General features: G+C 53.0%; 1 protein-coding gene across 8 annotated transcripts in view; it reads right to left on the reverse strand.

The window, feature by feature from the left end:
- BAHD1 (bromo adjacent homology domain containing 1) overlaps positions 1 to 17,711 on the reverse strand; it is a 29,140-nt gene continuing 11,429 nt past the window's right edge. For 4 of the 8 annotated variants that reach the window (XM_010346223.3, XM_010346219.3, XM_039462935.2 and 1 more), the window contains exons 2-7: positions 8,743 to 10,182; positions 5,654 to 6,036; positions 4,214 to 4,373; positions 3,676 to 3,752; positions 2,784 to 2,884; positions 1 to 2,297 (exon numbers count right to left, since the gene is read on the reverse strand). In XM_010346223.3, coding sequence (XP_010344525.1) covers positions 2,108 to 2,297; positions 2,784 to 2,884; positions 3,676 to 3,752; positions 4,214 to 4,373; positions 5,654 to 6,036; positions 8,743 to 10,168 — 2,337 coding nt within the window. In that variant the 5' untranslated portion in view covers positions 10,169 to 10,182 and the 3' untranslated portion in view covers positions 1 to 2,107. The remainder of the gene's footprint in view (positions 2,298 to 2,783; positions 2,885 to 3,675; positions 3,753 to 4,213; positions 4,374 to 5,653; positions 6,037 to 8,742; positions 10,183 to 17,711) is intronic. The other 4 variants (XM_010346224.3, XM_010346220.3, XM_010346222.3 and 1 more) reach the window with 2 other exon arrangements.

A 17,711-nucleotide genomic window follows, 5' to 3' on the forward strand; every position in this document is an offset into this window, starting at 1 on the left:
ATCCTTTTCTAAATCAATACAATTTCTCAAATTTATTTTTTTCTTAAAGAAGTACTTCTAATCTCTTGTCAAAAGGGAAGTGAGGAAAGGTCCTTCCTCCCTTGTAAACACTGAAATACAGATCTGGGAAACCAGGATCAACACACACAAAAAGTGCATTTTACAAAATATCAACTAAAATATATTTTACATGGATTATGCTTCCATTGAAATTCTACCAGCTGCATTTTCAGGTTCGAAAAAATATTTCCACATCTAAGAGATTTCAAAAGCATTTAGGTTCTGGGCAGCAGACCCTACCTCCTGGGAGGAGGGCCTTGATCTCCTTTCCTGCTAGGTGAGACTGGGCTCCTTGGCAGCAAGGGCCCAGAATGAGCAGGCTCCAAGGCTGGCTCTGCACAGCCCCCACCGCCACTCTGCCAACCTCTTTTACTGCCCCATCCTCCCAGACCGACACCTTCCTCCAAACAGCTTATTCAATACAAGGAGACCCAAGTCTCTTCCCTTCAGGTTTGGGGTCAGGCTTCCCAAGCATAAATTCACCTCTGAAGCCTCCCGGCCTCACCCAAACCCAGTGACCAACAGGAGCAACTCATCTACTAAAGGGCAGGACAGGGTATGTCGGGGGAGCCCTCAGGATTCAATTCCACCTCCCTCTGCAGCCCCTGCCCAACTGTCCTCACCCAGTGCCGCCACCTCAGCCTGCTGGGTTCGTCTGCCCCTCCTCCCTACGGGAAGACCCAGGGCTGCAGTTCTCCGCCCCTGCCCCTGGGAGTATGCCCTTGCAGAAGTGCTCAGCTAGCAGGTTCCCAGTGCCAGGCCCAAGCCACACTGCACTCCACTCCCTCTCCCACCATGTTCCTCTTTGGTACAAATAGGAAATAACCAGGCTGCTCCAGCCCCCTCACAGAGTCTCAGGGTCAAGGCCAAGGCCTAGTCTCCACAAGGACAACAGGGGACTGAGTCTCTTAAGTCTACTCTGCGGAGCAGCATGAGGTGAGAACAGGGTCTCTGGGCAACAGGAACAAACTGAAAATGCAGGTCCGTAGCTCCTAGAGCAAGTGGCTGCAGCTCAGCAGGTCTGTGGACTGATACAGTGTTGATTCTCGCTGGGATGTAAATTAGTGCAATCTACAAAAGACTAGGGTAAGGGTGACAGGGCAAGGGGAGCCACAGCACTCCTTTGGTTTGATTTCAGGTAGGTGTGGCTTAAAGAGTCATGTGTGAAGTTCTGCAAGAGGTTTCCTGGAACCTCCAAGTGTAAGGCAAGAGGAAAAATCTTCAACAAATCAGGTAGCAATTTTCCTTGCCCCCTGCCCCCAACCCTCTCCCAGCACCCATCTTCCCTCCCAGACATGATAAACCCCACATTGATCAGTTAACTTTCTGGGAAGCCAGACCTGCTGGGTGACCCTCTCTGGGAGCTGGATAGGAGACTCCCACAAGTGGGCCACACCCATGACTTTGAGGGGTGGGTCAACTTGTCCCAGCACCAAGTGGCTACTGCAGGGCAAAGGAGGAAAGCCAGAGAAGGCCTCAAGTCTAGGAAGAGGAAGTCAATGCTCTGGAAGCCAGACTCTGGCTCTCTCTGCCTCAAAGGAACAAGCTCAGAGCTGTGCTGGGTTCTAGAAAAGCCTGGTCCCAGGCTGAAGGGGAAGCAGTGGGTCACAGTGGGTGAGGTAAAGCTGGCTCCCACTCCCCCCTCTGAGGACCTGGGAGAGGCTACAGAAGGCCCTGTAGGATCTGGTTCCTGGAGGCCCTTGCCCCTCCTTCCCATGCCCACCCTCCTAGGGCCCCACGTCCCTCTCAGGCTTGGCCCAGCCTCAGAGAAGACTTACTTCTTCAGAAATCACCACCCAGGGGAACCACAGAAGGTACCTTGGGGCAAGCTGAGAGCTCTGATGCTTTTCTTATACCCTGGCCTCCCCAGTTCCCTCCCATGGGGCCCAGAACCCACAGGGGCCCCTGCCCTCCCCCCACCCAAGAAAACCACAGGCCAGCAAACTTAGGCCTCTATGGCCCCCTAACCAAGTGCTGTGCTTCAAGCAGTGCCCCCTACCCTGAGCCCCACTTGCCCATGGGTAGCCCCAGCGTGGGCACGAGGAGGCTACTGGGGATTCTTAAGGATGCGGCCATGGCGGAAATCATAGACATGGCGGCAAAGGAACACCAGCTCAGGGTCCGTGTCCTCCGGCACTGTGCGGTGGGGTGGGGTGGAGTAGTCTGCGGAGGGGGGCACCAGTGCTGTCTTTCGGCTGGGGAGGCCTTCGCCTCGGCGCTTGGCCATGGCACAGAACCTGCAGAGAGATACCATTCACTGTCTTTACTCCAGCCACCTTTGCAGGAAGACCAATTCCTTTCCTACCCTACCCAGAGAGCTGGGCTATCCTAGCTCCCCAGGGGTGGTGCTGTCTTTACTCATCCCAGGGGTGATGTCTGCTCTGCCAACCACCAGGGTATCTTCTGTCACTGAAGAACCACATCTGCCAGGGCCTCCCTCCATTTGCCTGTTAATTCTCCTAGATTTTTTTCCAAGCGCAGTAATGAACTCTGCTCCAACCATTCTACCTCAGTGAGGCAACAAATTTTTCTTCTTCCTTCTAAAAAAATCAGATGGTAGATGCAGGCAATAAGGAAGTAAGTTCTGGGAGATTAGGCTCAGTGAGTAAAATCAGGCAGAGAGCAGAATGAGATCCTCTTGGTGAATTCCAGGCAGCCCCCAAATATGCCTGGGGAGGAGCCTGAGGGAAGAGGCCAGGCAGAGGGTACAGGGAACCACTCACCTGCAGTACTCAGCAAAAGTCAGCACATAACACTTCTCTTCAATGCAGGCCACACTGTTCTGGTCCTGATGCCTCGATGCAAAGACTTCATTCTGCAAGGGCTCAAAGGGAGACAGGTGGAGGTTGTTACCAGGGCTGGAAAGCACCTCATTCCAGGAAGCAAGGCAGGTATTAACCCCTCTGCTGGGGCATGTTGACCTGAGATGACTCCAGCAAGCCAGGGAGCTTCCCTGGAAATTCAGCCTAAGTATGCCTCAGCTACTGCCAGGCATTCCTCCTAAGTCCCTCCTAGGTGCCCTTCTTCTCCAGAATAGCCAGGTACCTGTTCTAGTCCCTGATTGCTACTGACCTCCCAACCCCCAGCCCTGCCTAGTAGAGAGGGGAAATGTTCTTCATCTTCCCAGTTAGATGAAAAGTCCCTGGAAGGGAAAGTGAAATAAAAGGTGAGCCCAGGGCACACACAGTTGGCAGTCAGCTCTTTTAGCACACAGCTTGGTGGAGAGCCTACGGGGTGTTAGGAGGAGTCTTTTCTCCCTCGGCCTCCCATACTACAGATAATACCAAAAGGGACCAGGTATGCAGCTCCACCTCGCCTTTCCAGTTGCCAGGAGGACACAACCACTTGCTCCCACTGGCACCTGCTACCCTTAAGGGTTCCCTTTATGTCACCTTTTTAAGACAAAGGTTATTATCCCCTTTGAAACAGGACGTGGGACAGTGCTGGGAAAAGAGAACAAACCCTGGGCCCTTTCCAAGGTTCTCTGGAGTCCAAGGTGACAAGCGCAGGGATCTGACTACAGCCCATGGCTGCCTTCCCCCTACCACGTCTTAGTGCCATAACCTTTCCCTCTGTCTCTCCTGCCCTCCCTAACCCATGTGCCAGGCAGCTCACCTCGTGCATGCTGGGACTGCGGCCTCCCTGTAAGTGCTCAGGTCTGTAATACCACAGGAGGCTCATCATCAGCTCTCCTGGGGGGACAACAGAACGGTTATGGCTTGAACTGGCAATCTGTGTTACTTAGACAGGCAGACCGGCTGGCTGGCTGCCCTGGGGGCTCATCCAACCTCAATGCCTGGCCCAATCTTGCAGGCTCCAGCAACCCCTGTCCCCTGCCCCAGGCCAAGCATTCAGAGGCCTGGAATGCTGTTAGGCATGAAGGGAGAAGGGGGAGAAAGTGCTGACAGGTGAGGTGGGGAGACAGGTGCCCAGGCTCTGCTGGCTGGTAAGGTTAATGAGCTGATCCAACCCAAGCCACAAGGTTACCCACAGCCGTCACAGCAGACAGACCCCAGCTGAGTGGAAGGCAGACTCTGTGCCAGGAACATGGGGCGACTCATGCCAGGTCAAACTCTAGGCAGGGGCCAATCCGGGGCCTACAGTCCTGCTAAAGGCAGCTGTCCCTTGGGTCCCTAACCAGAGGGAGAGGTACCTGACTCTGGGTTCTCCCAGAGGGCAGAGATCTTGGCCACATAAGGTGTGGAGGTCTTCCGTGGGCCTGACTTGAGGAGGACAGTGTCCCGGACTCGGATTGTCTCCCCATGCCGCTCTACTGCCTGGTAGCTCTTTCGGATGGCTGGTTCCGGCTCATCCTAGGCAACAAACCAATGACTCATAGAGGCTTGAGGGCCACACTCAGAGTAACAACAGAGGGAGGGAATGACCTACTCTCTACGATTTCCTCAAGGTAGTCAGACCACTAAGCATGTTTGGATGGGGCTGGGGAAATCTCATGGTTGCAGAAAGGACGACAAATGGGAACAGGGTTGGCAGAGGTGGTTGAGTGGCCTGAAGCTTCTGGGACTGAGCCCTGACCACCATACCCTTGACAGCTAACTTTCACTCCAAGCCCCGCAATGCTGGTAAGTGCTCATGCTTCCTAATGGAACAATCTCAGTCTGAACCCTTAAATCACTGTTAGAAGGGGTACGGTCTTAGACAAATTATTTAATCTACTGCTAGCCTCAGCTTCCGCATCTGTAAAATGGGGATAATTACAGAAACATGGAATATATACCACATAGAATAGCGGTGGAGCATAAAGGGAATAATACAAAGTGCTTAGCTCAGTTTTGGCATCTAAGAAGTACTCAATAAATTTTATTTACTTGTTGATTGATTGACTGACTTTTAGAGACGGGGTCTCGCTCTGTCACCCAGGCTGAAATGAAGTGGTACAATCATAGTTCACTGCAACCTCAACCTCCTAGACTCAAGCGATTCTCCTGCCTCAGCCTCTCAAGTAGTTGGGACTACAGATGCATGTCACCATGTCTGGCTAATTTTAAAAAAAATATTCTGTAGAGACAGGATCTTGTTATATAGTCCAGGTTGGTCTTGAACTCCTGAACTCAAACAATCATCCAGCCTCAGCCTCTGAAAGCTCTGGGATTATAAGCATGAGCCACCTTGCCCAGTCTCAATAAATTTTAGTTGACATTCTTTTTATGGCCTCTTTTCATCATCCCAGATGTTCTCTGTATCACTGATTATCTCTGCCCATTCCAACTTCTCCTTATGGACTTACCCAGAAAAGTTCTCCATTGAAAATCCTCCCTTTTACAACTCAGGGTGTAAGGGATAGAGCGAGCAGGGAGGGGAAAGATACTCAGGAAGACACAGAGATGGCAGCCACTAGCTATGACTATGTGTCTCTTGACCTCCCTTGGGGTGTCTGGTACAGGATCAGTAGGGGGCTGGGGAAGTAGGCAGGGTGGGCCAGCATGAGTGGTTCCTGAGGTACAAGTAAACTGGAGTCCCTTATCACCTCTCTAGTAGCTAGAACCAGGTGCTCTTAGCACCTACCTCACTGTAGGTTCTGTGTCCCCACTGCCTCCCTCCCTCTCATCATCACCTACAAGTTGGCACTCACCAAGACATACACAGCCTTCTCACAGGCAGCCCCGACAGGCACCCAGCCATTAGTGCGGCGGCGGCGACGGCGGCGAGGGCGTGGGCGCTGGACACGTGGCTGCTTGGGGTGGCTGGGCCTGCGGGCAGCCTTGCTCCTTGCAGTGTGCCTGCAGCCGGAGCCCGTGCGCAGACCTGACTTAGAACCGCTGGGAGGTTTGGCGCTCTGAGGGCACGCACGGGCTACTGTCTGAGGCTCCGAGGTGGGTGTCTGAAGATGGGGGACAGGCTCTGCTGCAGGTGGCACACTGGGTACAGGGCATCCCAGGAGGGGGTGGGCGGGTGAGGCTGGGTGGCCAGCTTCCGGGAGAGGAAATTCCAGCTGGCCCAGGGATCTGCAGCCTTCTAGGAAAGGGAGAGAGTGGGTCAGGACAGGACAAGCAGTGACCCCCATCACCCATCTAATTGCAGAGGCTGCTCCTGTCTTAATTCTAAGTGTGCAACCAAAGCCCACCGAGATGGCCAATGGGATCAGAAGCCTTTATGGTGGATTGTCAGAGTGACACTCTAAGGGGACAGGATCATTTCCTGATCTTGGAGATTGGCATCTCTTTTAGTCTGAAAGAGAGGTGGTGGAACATCTTTTTTAACTCCAATGTTAACTTTTTTTGTTTTGAGACAGAGTCTTGCTCTATTGCCCAGGCTGAAGTCCAGTGGCATGTTCTTGGCTCACTGCAACCTCTGCCTCCTGGGTTCAAGTGTTTCTCCTGCCTCAGCATCCCGAGTAGCTGAGATTACAGGCACCTGCCACCATGTCCAGCTATTTTTTTTTTTTGTATTTTTAGTAGAGATAGGGTTTTACCATGTTATAGACAGGCTGGTCTCAACCTGCTGAGCTCAGGCAATCTGCCTGCCTCAGCCCCCCAAAGTGCTAGGATTACAGGCATAAGCCACTGTGCCTGGCCCAATACATTAACTTTATAAGGCTTTCATAATGCTTGGGAATAGGGGTTCTGGAATCAGATAGCCTGGGTCCTGCCACTTTACTAGCCATATGACCTCAGGCAAGTCACTTTGCCCCTCAAAGCAATATAAATAGTAGTTATGAATATTACACGTATTTGTTAACGTGCTGATTTTCTTTCTTTTTTTTTTTTTTGAGACCGAATTTCGCTCTTGTTACCCAGGCTGGAGTGCAATGGCGCGATCTCGGCTCACCGCAACCTCCGCCTCCCGGGTTCAGGCAATTCTCCTGCCTCAGCCTCCTGAGTAGCTGGGATTACAGGCACGTGCCACCATGCCCAGCTAGTTTTTTTGTATTTTTAGTAGAGACAGGGTTTCACCATGTTGACCAGGATGGTCTCAATCTCTTGACCTCGTGATCCACCCGCCTCGGCCTCCCAAAGTGCTGGGATTACAGGCTTGAGCCACCGCGCCCAGCCAACTTGCTGATTTTCTTATGAACACATTAACTCATTTCATCCTTACAAAAACCCTGTGAGGCAGGTATCATTATCCCCATTTTATAGTTAAGAAAACTGAGACAGCTCTAGAGCAGTTACTGACTTGTCCCATAGTCACATGGCTAGGAAAGTGGGGGAAAACATTTCACTCTGGGCAGTCCTGCTCTGGGGTCTGTGCTAAATTACATGCCAAGGAACATCCCATATGTAAAGCACTCAGAACAGTGCCTGGTATATGGTGTTTACTGGTGTCCTTATTATTACAGAAAGGGGTAAGGGTCTATTCTTGGGGAATGGTACAAAAAAAAAAAAAAAGAAAGAAAACCCCAAGCAGCAGCCTGTTTCGATGTCATAAGAGCTTTAACTCAAGCCACAACGTGAAATAACTAGTCTGGCCAGGGCCAACTGGTCTATAAAGTTGTTTTATAGACCCCTACAAAAAGGATGTGGGGGGAGGGACATCTCTGGAAGGTACAGCCCTCACCTCCCCGGCAGCAGGGCAGACCTGCTGGCCGGCATTTCCACCCAGGAGGCAGGGAGAGATTGTGGAGAGGCAGGTGAGGATACCTCTGCCAGTTTAGGGAAGATAAACTATTCTGGGAGTCTCTCAACAGCCAGAGCGTGGGCCTCTCAGGTGTCTGGGTCTTGTCAGGCAGGCAGACACCAAAGCTGTGGGCCCTGATCGCATTCCATCCATGTCAGGGAACTGTGTTTGTCTGTTCACAGGGTGTACTCTCTCTATCCATCCCCAGCAAAGTGATGCTCAGTCTGGGCACTTCTCTTTCAAGGCGTGTATAGCCAAGGCAAACCTGCCCTGTGCAGCAGGTATCACCTACTAAGCCTGGTACCTAACACCCTTCCCATGAACGCTGAACTTAGCCAGCATGTAGCAGGTACTGGTTTCGAGAAAGTAAGGAATTCTAGCTTTGCTCAAGAAGGGCAGAAGGGCTGTGAGAACAATTTGGTAAAAGTCTCAATTCTAATTTCTTTTTTTTGAGGAGACGGAGTTTCGCTCTTGTTACCCAGGCTGGAGTGCAATGGCACGATCTCGGCTCACCACAACCTCCGCCTCCTGGGTTCAGGCAATTCTCCTGCCTCAGCCTCCTGAGTAGCTGGGATTACAGGCACGCGCCACCACGCCCAGCTAATTTTTTGTATTTTTAGTAGAGACGGGGTTTCACCATGTTGACCAGGATGGTCTCGATATGTTGACCTCGTGATCCACCCGCCTCGGCCTCCCAAAGTGCTGGGATTACAGGCTTGAGCCACCGCGCCCGGCCCTAAAGTCCCAATTCTAATTTCTAACCTGCTCTTCAGTCTAAGAATGGGTACCCCAATGAGGAGGGAAGCAAGACCTTCCCTTTCCTGTGGCCTGTACCACTGCAATGCTACCTAACTGCCAAGCCAAGAATCTCCATAGGCAGCCTGGGCAGAGCAAGGCTGTCAGGAGCTAAATGTAGGGTCCCGTTTTTGGGAATGCTCTACAGCCTGGGGCTCAGACTACACGAGTTCTCACTTCTCAAAGCCCCCAACCTTCCAGTTAGCAACCAGACCCCAAGGGAGACCCCTGTTCAGATCAATAGCCCAACCTTCTGGGATGCCATGTCTTAGAGACTCCCCAGTACATCCTAGCCCCAGGAAGGCTCACCTGCTGCAAAAGGCATTTTGTATGGGCAGCCGCCACAGGTAGTGCCAGCACGGGTGACAGACAGGGGCAACACTCCGCAGATGCTGTAGCCATTCACTCCAGTGTCCTCGCTAGAGCAATAGCGAGAGGAGCCCCAGGAAGGGTGCTGGAAAGGGGTGCCTGAGGGCACTGAGCTCGGGGCTAAGAGGAGGCCCTCATGAGATGCAGCCACTGGGGACAGCTTGCCCTCAGGGAGCATGGGGCAGGGTGAGTAGCCCCCACATTGCAGCCCCTCTTGGCCACAGTACAGGTAGAAGCTGCCTAGTGCAGTGAGCTCAGGCCCAACACACAGGCCATTGTAGTCGGCAGGGTTGCCAGGCATTGGCAGCGGGGACAGCTGAGGTGTGGGGAAAGAAGGCTGATGCAGTTCCTGCTTAGGGGCAGGTGACTCCTCGCCTGGGCGCCCAGGCTCTGGTTTCAGAGCCGCCTGTCCACCCATCAGCAGGGGCAGGTGAGGACGCAGCCCCAAAGGACTCTCCAGAGCCTTGCTCAGGGGCTGAGATGGCTGGACGGATGACCCAAGAGGAGTGGCAGAAGGCCATGGCTCATCAGGGCAGCCTTGCCAGCCGGGTGGGCCTGCAACCTCCCCAGAGCTGGCCCCCTGCCAAGCCTTGGGATAGTTCTTGCCATTAACCTTGGGCCACTTTGGCCTCAGGGCCTTGGGTGCTGGAGGCTCAGTGGAGCGCCCATCTGCTTCTGCATGGGCACGAGGCAGCCGCAGGGGTAGCTCCCGCTCCTGGCTCAGCTTTAGGAAGGCAGCTGCGTTCAAGCTAGCCAGTCTCTTGGGAGCTGGGTCTCCATCTCGGCGGGCACCTTCATCTGGTGCTGGCTCTGGGGACAGGTCCCGACTTCCTCCTCCAAGTTCCCCCAGCCGGGGCCGCTTCTTGGAGGAGGACCAGCCCCCAGTCGCACGATCACGGTCACGGCTGCGGTGGGGATCCCCCACTCGACTGCGGCGGGTGCCTGCCAGGCTGCTGGCGTCCTCTCGCTCCAGCAGCAGGTTATTGAGGGCTTCGGCATTGAGGGAGGCCAGGCGCCGCTTGCGGGGCTGGGCAAGGCCAGGGTCCTCACTGGATGGGGCCGGGCTGGGGGGCTTGGGCAGGTCAGGAGGCAGCTCATCAGCCTCATCTGCACTCCGGGGACCAGCCACATTCTCCAGGCGAGTCAGCAGCACTTTGCAGGCCTTGGGCTTCTCAGGAACCAATGGGCGCTTCCGAAGCGGGTAGTTCTTGCGGCGCCCTGTGAGGTGCTCTGGGGTCTCGGGCATGCCTGGCTCCCCACCCTCAGCCCCCTGCTCCATGTTGCTATCTTCCATCTGCAGGGGCTCTCGGCGGCCAGTGGGGCCCGAACTCAGCATGGGAAGGGACTTTCTCCGAGTGTGTGTCATGGAGTACTTCCAACCTGCAGGACAGAAGGTAGGCAATGAGAGGAGCCCTTTCTGACCTGCCCCTGCTTGCTTTCTCTCCCACTGCAGCCTACCCAGCCCCAGGTACGTGACTCTGGACTACCCCTACCCTGTCTCCAGTATACATTTTCCCGGGACTCCCTTTCCGAAGTGTGAAGGTGCAGTGTAATCAAGCCACCATCATCTGTGCAAGGACTCGTTCCTCCTCTTTCCTTTTAGCCTAAGGTATCTCTGAAACTAAGGCCCTGAAGAGCCTAGGGAGCAATGCAGACCCCAGAGACAGGGGATAGGAGGAGCTGGTGGCAAAGGTCTCTGTTCTCTCCCCCCGTCCTTCTCTCACTAGATACTCATCACAGGATACCGGGAGGCTCTGAAGATACAGCAGGATGGAGGCTTAGGTGGTAGGGTCCATCTGTTCTTTCAAAAGTATAACCAAGGCAAGCCAGGCGCGGTGGCTCAAGCCTGTAATCCCAGCACTTTGGGAGGCTGAGGCGGGTGGATCACGAGGTCAAAAGATCGAGACCATCCTGGTCAACATGGTGAAACCCCGTCTCTACTAAAAAATACAAAAAATGAGCTGGGCATGGTGGCACGTGCCTGTAATCCCAGCTACTCAGGAGGCTGAGGCAGGAGAATCGCCTGAACCCAGGAGGCGGAGGTTGCGGTGAGCCGAGATCGCGCCATTGCACTCTAGCCTGGGTAACAAGAGTTGAAACTCCGTCTCAAAAAAAAAAAAAAAAAGTAAGGCCGGGCGCGGTGGCTCAAGCCTGTAATCCCAGCACTTTGGGAGGCCGAGGCGGGTGGATCACGAGGTCGAGAGATCGAGACCATCCTGGTCAACATGGTGAAACCCCGTCTCTACTAAAAATACAAAAAATTAGCTGGGCATGGTGGCTCGTGCCTGTAATCCCAGCTACTCAGGAGGCTGAGGCAGGAGAATTGCCTGAACCCAGGAGGCGGAGGTTGCGGTGAGCCGAGATCGCGCCATCGCACTCCAGCCTGGGTAACAAGAGCGAAACTCCGTCTCAAAAAAAAAAAAAAAGTATAACCAAGGCATTAAAAACCCCCTCCCCAAACACAGGGCTCCTGAGATTGGCCACAGGAGGATAAGAAGACAGACAGGGAAGAGCTGAGATGCGGAATGCGCCTGCTGGGCCATTGAGAAGGCAAAGTTCAGTCTCTGAGGACTTCTCATCTGGCACATAAAGCAAGACTGCCACAACCTGGGTCTTGCTGGAAAAGCTCTATTAAGGATAAAGGCCTGGCTTTGAAGGGCTCATAGTGGAGAGGTCTCAGCCAGCCCTAGAAGCCAGACCCACTTCGGTTCAAATTCCAGGCAAGAGCAGCTCAAAGAGTGCCAGTACCTAGGCCAAGGGTAACAGTAAGGCCGGGATCAACATACTCCTGGGGCTAGGGAAAACCCAGGGACTGTGCACTAGACCTGAGATACAGCCTTATATCCCTGCCAGCCAGAGAATTGGGAAAAGAAAGTATCAAAGAGAAGCACTAACACAGGAGTCAAATGGGCTTCCTTGTTAGCTGTGCTCAGTTTTCCCTTTTTGTAGGCAGGGGCAGGATGCAAGGAGGTGGAGAAGTATCAGGAAGCCCAGAGCCCCGGACAGAAAATGCCTACAATCAGGCATCATCCCCTAACTTTGCTTGGCAAAAACACTCCAACGTATACCTGTGGCAGCCTGGGCCTCCATTTTGCGTTAAAGAGGCCAGAGCTGGCTACGCACTGGAAACTGGCAAAGCCAAGGCAATGAAGAACTGCAAGGGGTGGTGGTTAGACTATGGAGCTGCTCACTTCCTACCACCCAACCCAAACCACAGGGGCTGCCTCTGCGCCTCACCAGGCACCCCTGTGACCCCTCCCCACCCAGCAGGTCCAGGCTTTTCAGTTTAATTTCCTCACTACTACTGTTGCTCATACTCACTCTACAGAGGAGCTGAGAGCAGTCGCTGCTGGGCCAGGATTTAACCCTCAAAGTTCCCAAGCTTGAGGATGCCCAGGGATTCCTGAATCCTTCCCTGTTCAGCTCCTTTGGCCTTGGGCCAGTGGGTGGGGTCACTGGACACCTCCTCTCCAGAGACATGCTGCATTAATTGGGAAAGAGTACTCAGAAAACCAGGCTGAGGGTGGTGTGGGCAACCCTCACCCCTGAGAAAGGACATGGAAAACTGGAAAGGAGAGGCAGTGTGCCAGGCTTTGCTCTGGCCACGTGCAGGGACTTGCCACTGCTCAGAGACCAGGCCCCAGGCAAGACGGAGTCACAGAAGGCAAATTCATTCATTCCTGAAGCACAGACGGAGAGCTCCTTAAAAATCCCAGGCATCTGCTGGGCTCTGTAAGTCTCTTTCCCGCTTCTAATCAGGGTGACCACCCATCCCTGTCTGCTCAGCAGGCTTATTGGCAATGCTTCCTTTACTCTCAAAAGCATCCCAACGCTTGTAACTCACAGGCACCCTGGTGCCAAAAGTGGAGAAACAAGCAACCAGAAGCAGCAGAAGCACATCAGTATTTCCTAGGAAGCCCAGGTTCAGCCCTCCTCCCCTCCCAAAGGGCCTGGAGATGGAGGATGGATGAACAGACAATGCATCTGAGCAGGGGCCAAAGCCCCTCAACAGGCCCCAAGTTACCAGAGGGGCTGGGCCTGAGAACGGCTGGGGACCAAGGTGGAGATCACTTGGGGTTGTGGTCTTTGACAACAAGACACAAAGTACAGAGCAAGAAGGTGGCGGTTGGGAAAGATAGCACAGGGAGGTGCTGTCAGGCCTGGCTAGTGGAAGCGTTCTCAGCAGGAGGATGACTGGCCACCCTTGACGTCCAGCTTGCCGGGAAACCGGCTGCATGGGCAGATGGTCCTCAGATCCCGGGATACTTGTCCCCACTCAGTCTTTCCCTCTCAACACACAGGTCCCAAGCAGAGAGAGGTAGGAAAAGGAGTTAGTGCCTTGACTACACTGCTTCCACTTTCAGGTGTCTGAGCCCATTTGAGAATCTGTTCCTTGTGGACTATCTTGCTGTTTAACCTCCCATTCAGCTTTCCAGTCCCTCAGGGACACCCACTGCTCCCCTGGGAGGCAGGGTGGTGACGATCCTGGGAAGCCTCTGAATCACAGGGTGCGAGTCACATTTCCAAATCAAGCAGAACAGCCTCCTGCTAGCCTCCCTAAAATGTGCCAAATCTCCTGTCACTTGCTAACAACACCCAAGGCCATCAAAAGCACATTGCAAAACAACTCCTAGCTTTCATGTGGTGCAAAGTCATTCAGCTACTCAGCATCCTAAAGAGAGGCTGGGGTCTCTGCTGCCTGCCTCTCACTGCACTTTAATGTGAGGATAGCATGTGTGAGTCATGCTTTGAAGCTACAGTAAGAAGCAAGAAGCTCAGCTGCAGTTTATTCCCTGGGGTGGGGCTGGGTGGAGGGGCTATAAGCCTCCCAGGGCCCCTTCAACCCACAAAGGATGGCCCAGCTGCTGGGCTGGTTGGAGAGAGAGGATCCCAGCAAAGCAGCAGGCTTCATTCCCACCTCCTAACCCTGCCATTCCTCCTGCTGCCCCTCCCACTTATACACCAGCTCACTCAGAAACTTTCAAGACTGCTATGGGACAAGGTGCAAGGGGTTCTCTTAGAACTAGCCTCTCCTCTCCAGGAAGCTTTGTCCTCCCAGACATGGGTGATCTATGACCCCTTGGGAAGGTCTCTAGGAAGGATTCACCAAGACACTTTCTTGACACTGAAAGGTATCAAGAAAGCTCTTGCTGGAGAAAACCAGTCTGACTGTCCCAAGCTCTGATATAGCTGGCATGAAGGACAGTGGCTGGCTGGTGGGCATCCAGGCCAAAGACCCAGAGAACCATAGGCTGAATCCCAAATCCTCAGACGTGTACTCAGAGTAAACAATCCACCCTCACCACAGGGGCATCAGGATCTCAAAATTGAGGGGGAGGTCAGGTCCAGCTAAAGTGTCACGGTAGGGTCTGGGAGTAGTCATCTCCACAGAGGCAGAAAGGGACAGACAGACGCCCTGCTCTGGCCCTTGAGCTGCAGCAGCACCACGCACCAACCCCACGAGCATGAGCAGAGCACAACCCAGGTGCTTTGTGCTGGGCTGAAGGTTCAAGCAAAGGAGAGTCAGAGACCCAGAGGAGCATGGGCTCCTGGCACTGCTTTGGGGAAACAAGGGAGGGAACCTGGAAGAGCAGGTCACAGCCCAGATCACTCCCACAAGCAGAGGTTATCCGGGGCAGGAAGTGGCCCTCGGTTGTGGTTGCTGCTTTCTCCATACTTACCAGCTCTGGGTTGAACCCCGCACACCATCCTGAGGGTTTCAGAACTACACTTTAACTTTGCTCTTTAGTTTTTCTCTCTTTCTTTCTTGTTGTTTGAGACAGGGTCTCTGTTTGCTCAGGCTGGAGTGCAGTGGAACAATCATGGCTCATGGTAGCCTTAAACTCCCGGACTCAAGTGATCCTTCCACCTTACACCCCTGAGTAACTGAGAACTCAGGCACATGCCACCATGCCCAGCTAATTTTGTAGAAGACAGGTTCGGGGGGGAGGGGAGGGCAGAGGGCCTCACTATGTTGTCCAGGCTGGTCTCAAACTCCTAGGCTCAAGTAGTCCCCCACCTTGGCCTTCCACAGTTCTGGGATTACAGGCATGAGCCACTATACTCAGCTCAGTTTATTTTTAATGAGAGGGAAGGATTAGGGGGGGTCTTAGGTTAAGGGCAGACCAGGTCACCTGGGTGAGGGCTTGGAAGGACCCTGCCCCAAGCCAACTTCTTCCAATTACAGCTAAAACACAACGGGAACTGAGTTAAGCATTGTCCTCCTCCCTCCTCTGTATTCTCTCTTGGAATAAACTTTCCCACCCCTGAAAGGAATAAAACACTTGTTATGAGCGCTGAGTTTCCCGAATCTTCTATCAGAGAAGAAATGTGGCAAGAGCACAAAACCAGGATCCTTTTCACTTAAATTTAGTAGTTGTTACTTTATGGAGAAATAGATGAAGCTGCTGAAATTCTTATGGTAAAACCAGGTAAAGACACAGCTTGTGTCTGCTGAATCTCTTAAAGAGCTGGTAAAGCAGAAAGAACCCAAGCATTGAGTTAGTCAGACCTGGATTTAAATGGGTCTGCCCCTCATGAGCAATGCATTTAACTTTTCCAAACTTCAGATCCCTCATCTACGATAGATATACCAAAAAGAGCCTTCCTTAAGAGTGGTGGTAAGCAGAGGCAGGCAGGCCAACCTCCCCCCATCCTTCCAACATGACAGAGGAGGGCAGCTGGCCCTGGCTGGCCATTCCCCACGGCAGGAGTCTGGGGCAGCTTCCATCTATCCCAGTGAGAAATCTGAAAACCCAGCCTGCACCTCAACTTTGCTCTGCCACTATTCCACCAAAAACACCCAAGTGCCTACCCCAAGCAAAAATAATGATGACATTCCTCCTTTTCCCTTGCAGGGCCCAGTGTGGGGTGAACTGTAGGGGGCTCAGTTTACAATGCAGCAAGAGGGCAGGAGCAAAAACTATCCTAACAGACCACCCTGAACAACAGCTCTGTGCCTCTGAGAAACACTCGACTCTACAGTGAAAGGCAAGTTCCTCAGATGCTAAGGGCAGGGCTAGACCCGTGAGGTGGGGTCAGAGGGTGTGCGTCCTGCCTGTTCGGTGCCACCTGAATGAGGCTTCAGTGCAGGCACCCACGCAGAGCAGAAGTCTCAGCTCCACAGCACAAAGCTCCTGCAGGGAGCACTGTCCTCAAAGAGAGGGCAGGGCCCTCAGCCACCAGTCCTGCCTCCTCAGTGACCATTCAGCCTCACTTGCTACAGGAACTCAATTCATTCTGCAACCAGACTGGGAGCCTAAAAACATCTAGGCAAGAAGCACGGAGCACAGCTGAAAGGAAGTGGCCTGATCCACCTGGACACAGGCTTGCTTTTAGATTGCCCTCGGGTCTGGTGGCAGGGGCTGAGGTCAAAAGGAACAAGAGTATACCCTTCAGATCTAGAAGTTGCTATACAACACACAGATTCCTGAATGAGGACAGTGGGGAGAAAGCATTGTATTTTAGTCATACCAGTGTTCTGCCTTATAAACTTTAACCTGACAAATTAGAAGGTGATCACATGCAGTACAAAATAGTCTTTAGAGGCTGTCTTAAAAGGCACACGTCCCTACTTTAGGCAACGTGCCTTCCCCCAGCTTCTTCCCTGTACACAACTCCTGTGTACACAAGGTAAACCTGCATCCACAGGTGCTAGCCCAGCTAAGCCTGCTGCTCATTCTCAGGCACACAGCACCTCTTGTGACCTTTGCCCATTCAGTTAACATTTGCTCACCCCCCACCCCGACGCACATCCCCATAGCAGAGGGGAGACCCACGCAGGGCTGGAAGCCACTTCATGCCACTGCTAATCCTACGTGGGCTTAGTCAACGGCTTGAACTCTGAGCCTTGGTTTCCTTTGTCTACACAGCAAGGTTGTTGTGAGGATTAAGTTAAATGTGTACAAAATGCCTAGCAGAGTTCCTGGAATACAGTAGGTGCTCAATACAAGCTCATTTATTTTCCCTTTCTCCTACAATACCAGACTAAGTGCTGAAAAATGCAAAAGACTAAGAAACTGGAGCATGGGCTGGGGCTTAGATCAAGACAGTGTGACAAGGGCTATAATGGAGTACTCAGAGCTTGGCTGAGGGGTCCCCCCTCAAGGGAGCTTCTCAGAGGGTACACCTGAGCCAAGCCTGCAGACACTTACTGAGGGCCTACTTTATGTCATGTGTGCAAAAGTCCGGTAGGGAGTGGGCAGCACTCTGAGAAATTCATTTTGTAAACATCTGGATGCAGGAAGGAGTGACAAACAAAAGCTAAAGTCTTCTTTTTTGTTTTTTTTTTTAGACGGAGTTTTTTGCTCTTGTTGCCCAGGCTGGAGTGCAATGACACAATCCCGACTCACTGCAACCTCCACTTCCTGGGTTCAAGTGATTCTCCTGCCTCAGCCTCCCGAGTAGCTGGAATTACAGGTGTCCACCATGCCTGGCTAATTTTTGTACTTTTAGTAGAGACAGGGTTTCACCATGTTGGCCAGGCTTGTCACAAACTCCTGGCCTCAAGTGATCTGCCTGCGTCGGCCTCCCGAAGTGTTAGGATTACAAGTGTGAGCCATTGCTCACAGGCCAAAAGCTAAAGTCTTAAAGCAGGAAACAAATGCAACTTTTCTCAGACTCACCCCTATTGGCTCCATATATGATGACTCCAGGCAGAAGCTGAGGGGCACCCCTTAACTCCGGCCTAAGGCTCCCTCAGTCCCTCCCATCCAGATGCCACACTGCCCAGGATCGGCCAGAGGCAAACCTACACCTGCAGCAGGACCCATTTGCTCTAAGCAGCTTACAATGTAGGATAAATAAAACAGGGGACAGGGCACCCCAAAGCTCAGCAACAGGCCTCAGCAGAACCGGGGGAAACCTTGTGCTCCTGATGCACCATTCTTCAAAAAACATGAACAGCTCAC

This window comes from Saimiri boliviensis, chromosome 2 (assembly GCF_048565385.1).
Source record: "Saimiri boliviensis isolate mSaiBol1 chromosome 2, mSaiBol1.pri, whole genome shotgun sequence".
NCBI classification, from domain to species: Eukaryota; Metazoa; Chordata; class Mammalia; order Primates; family Cebidae; genus Saimiri; species Saimiri boliviensis.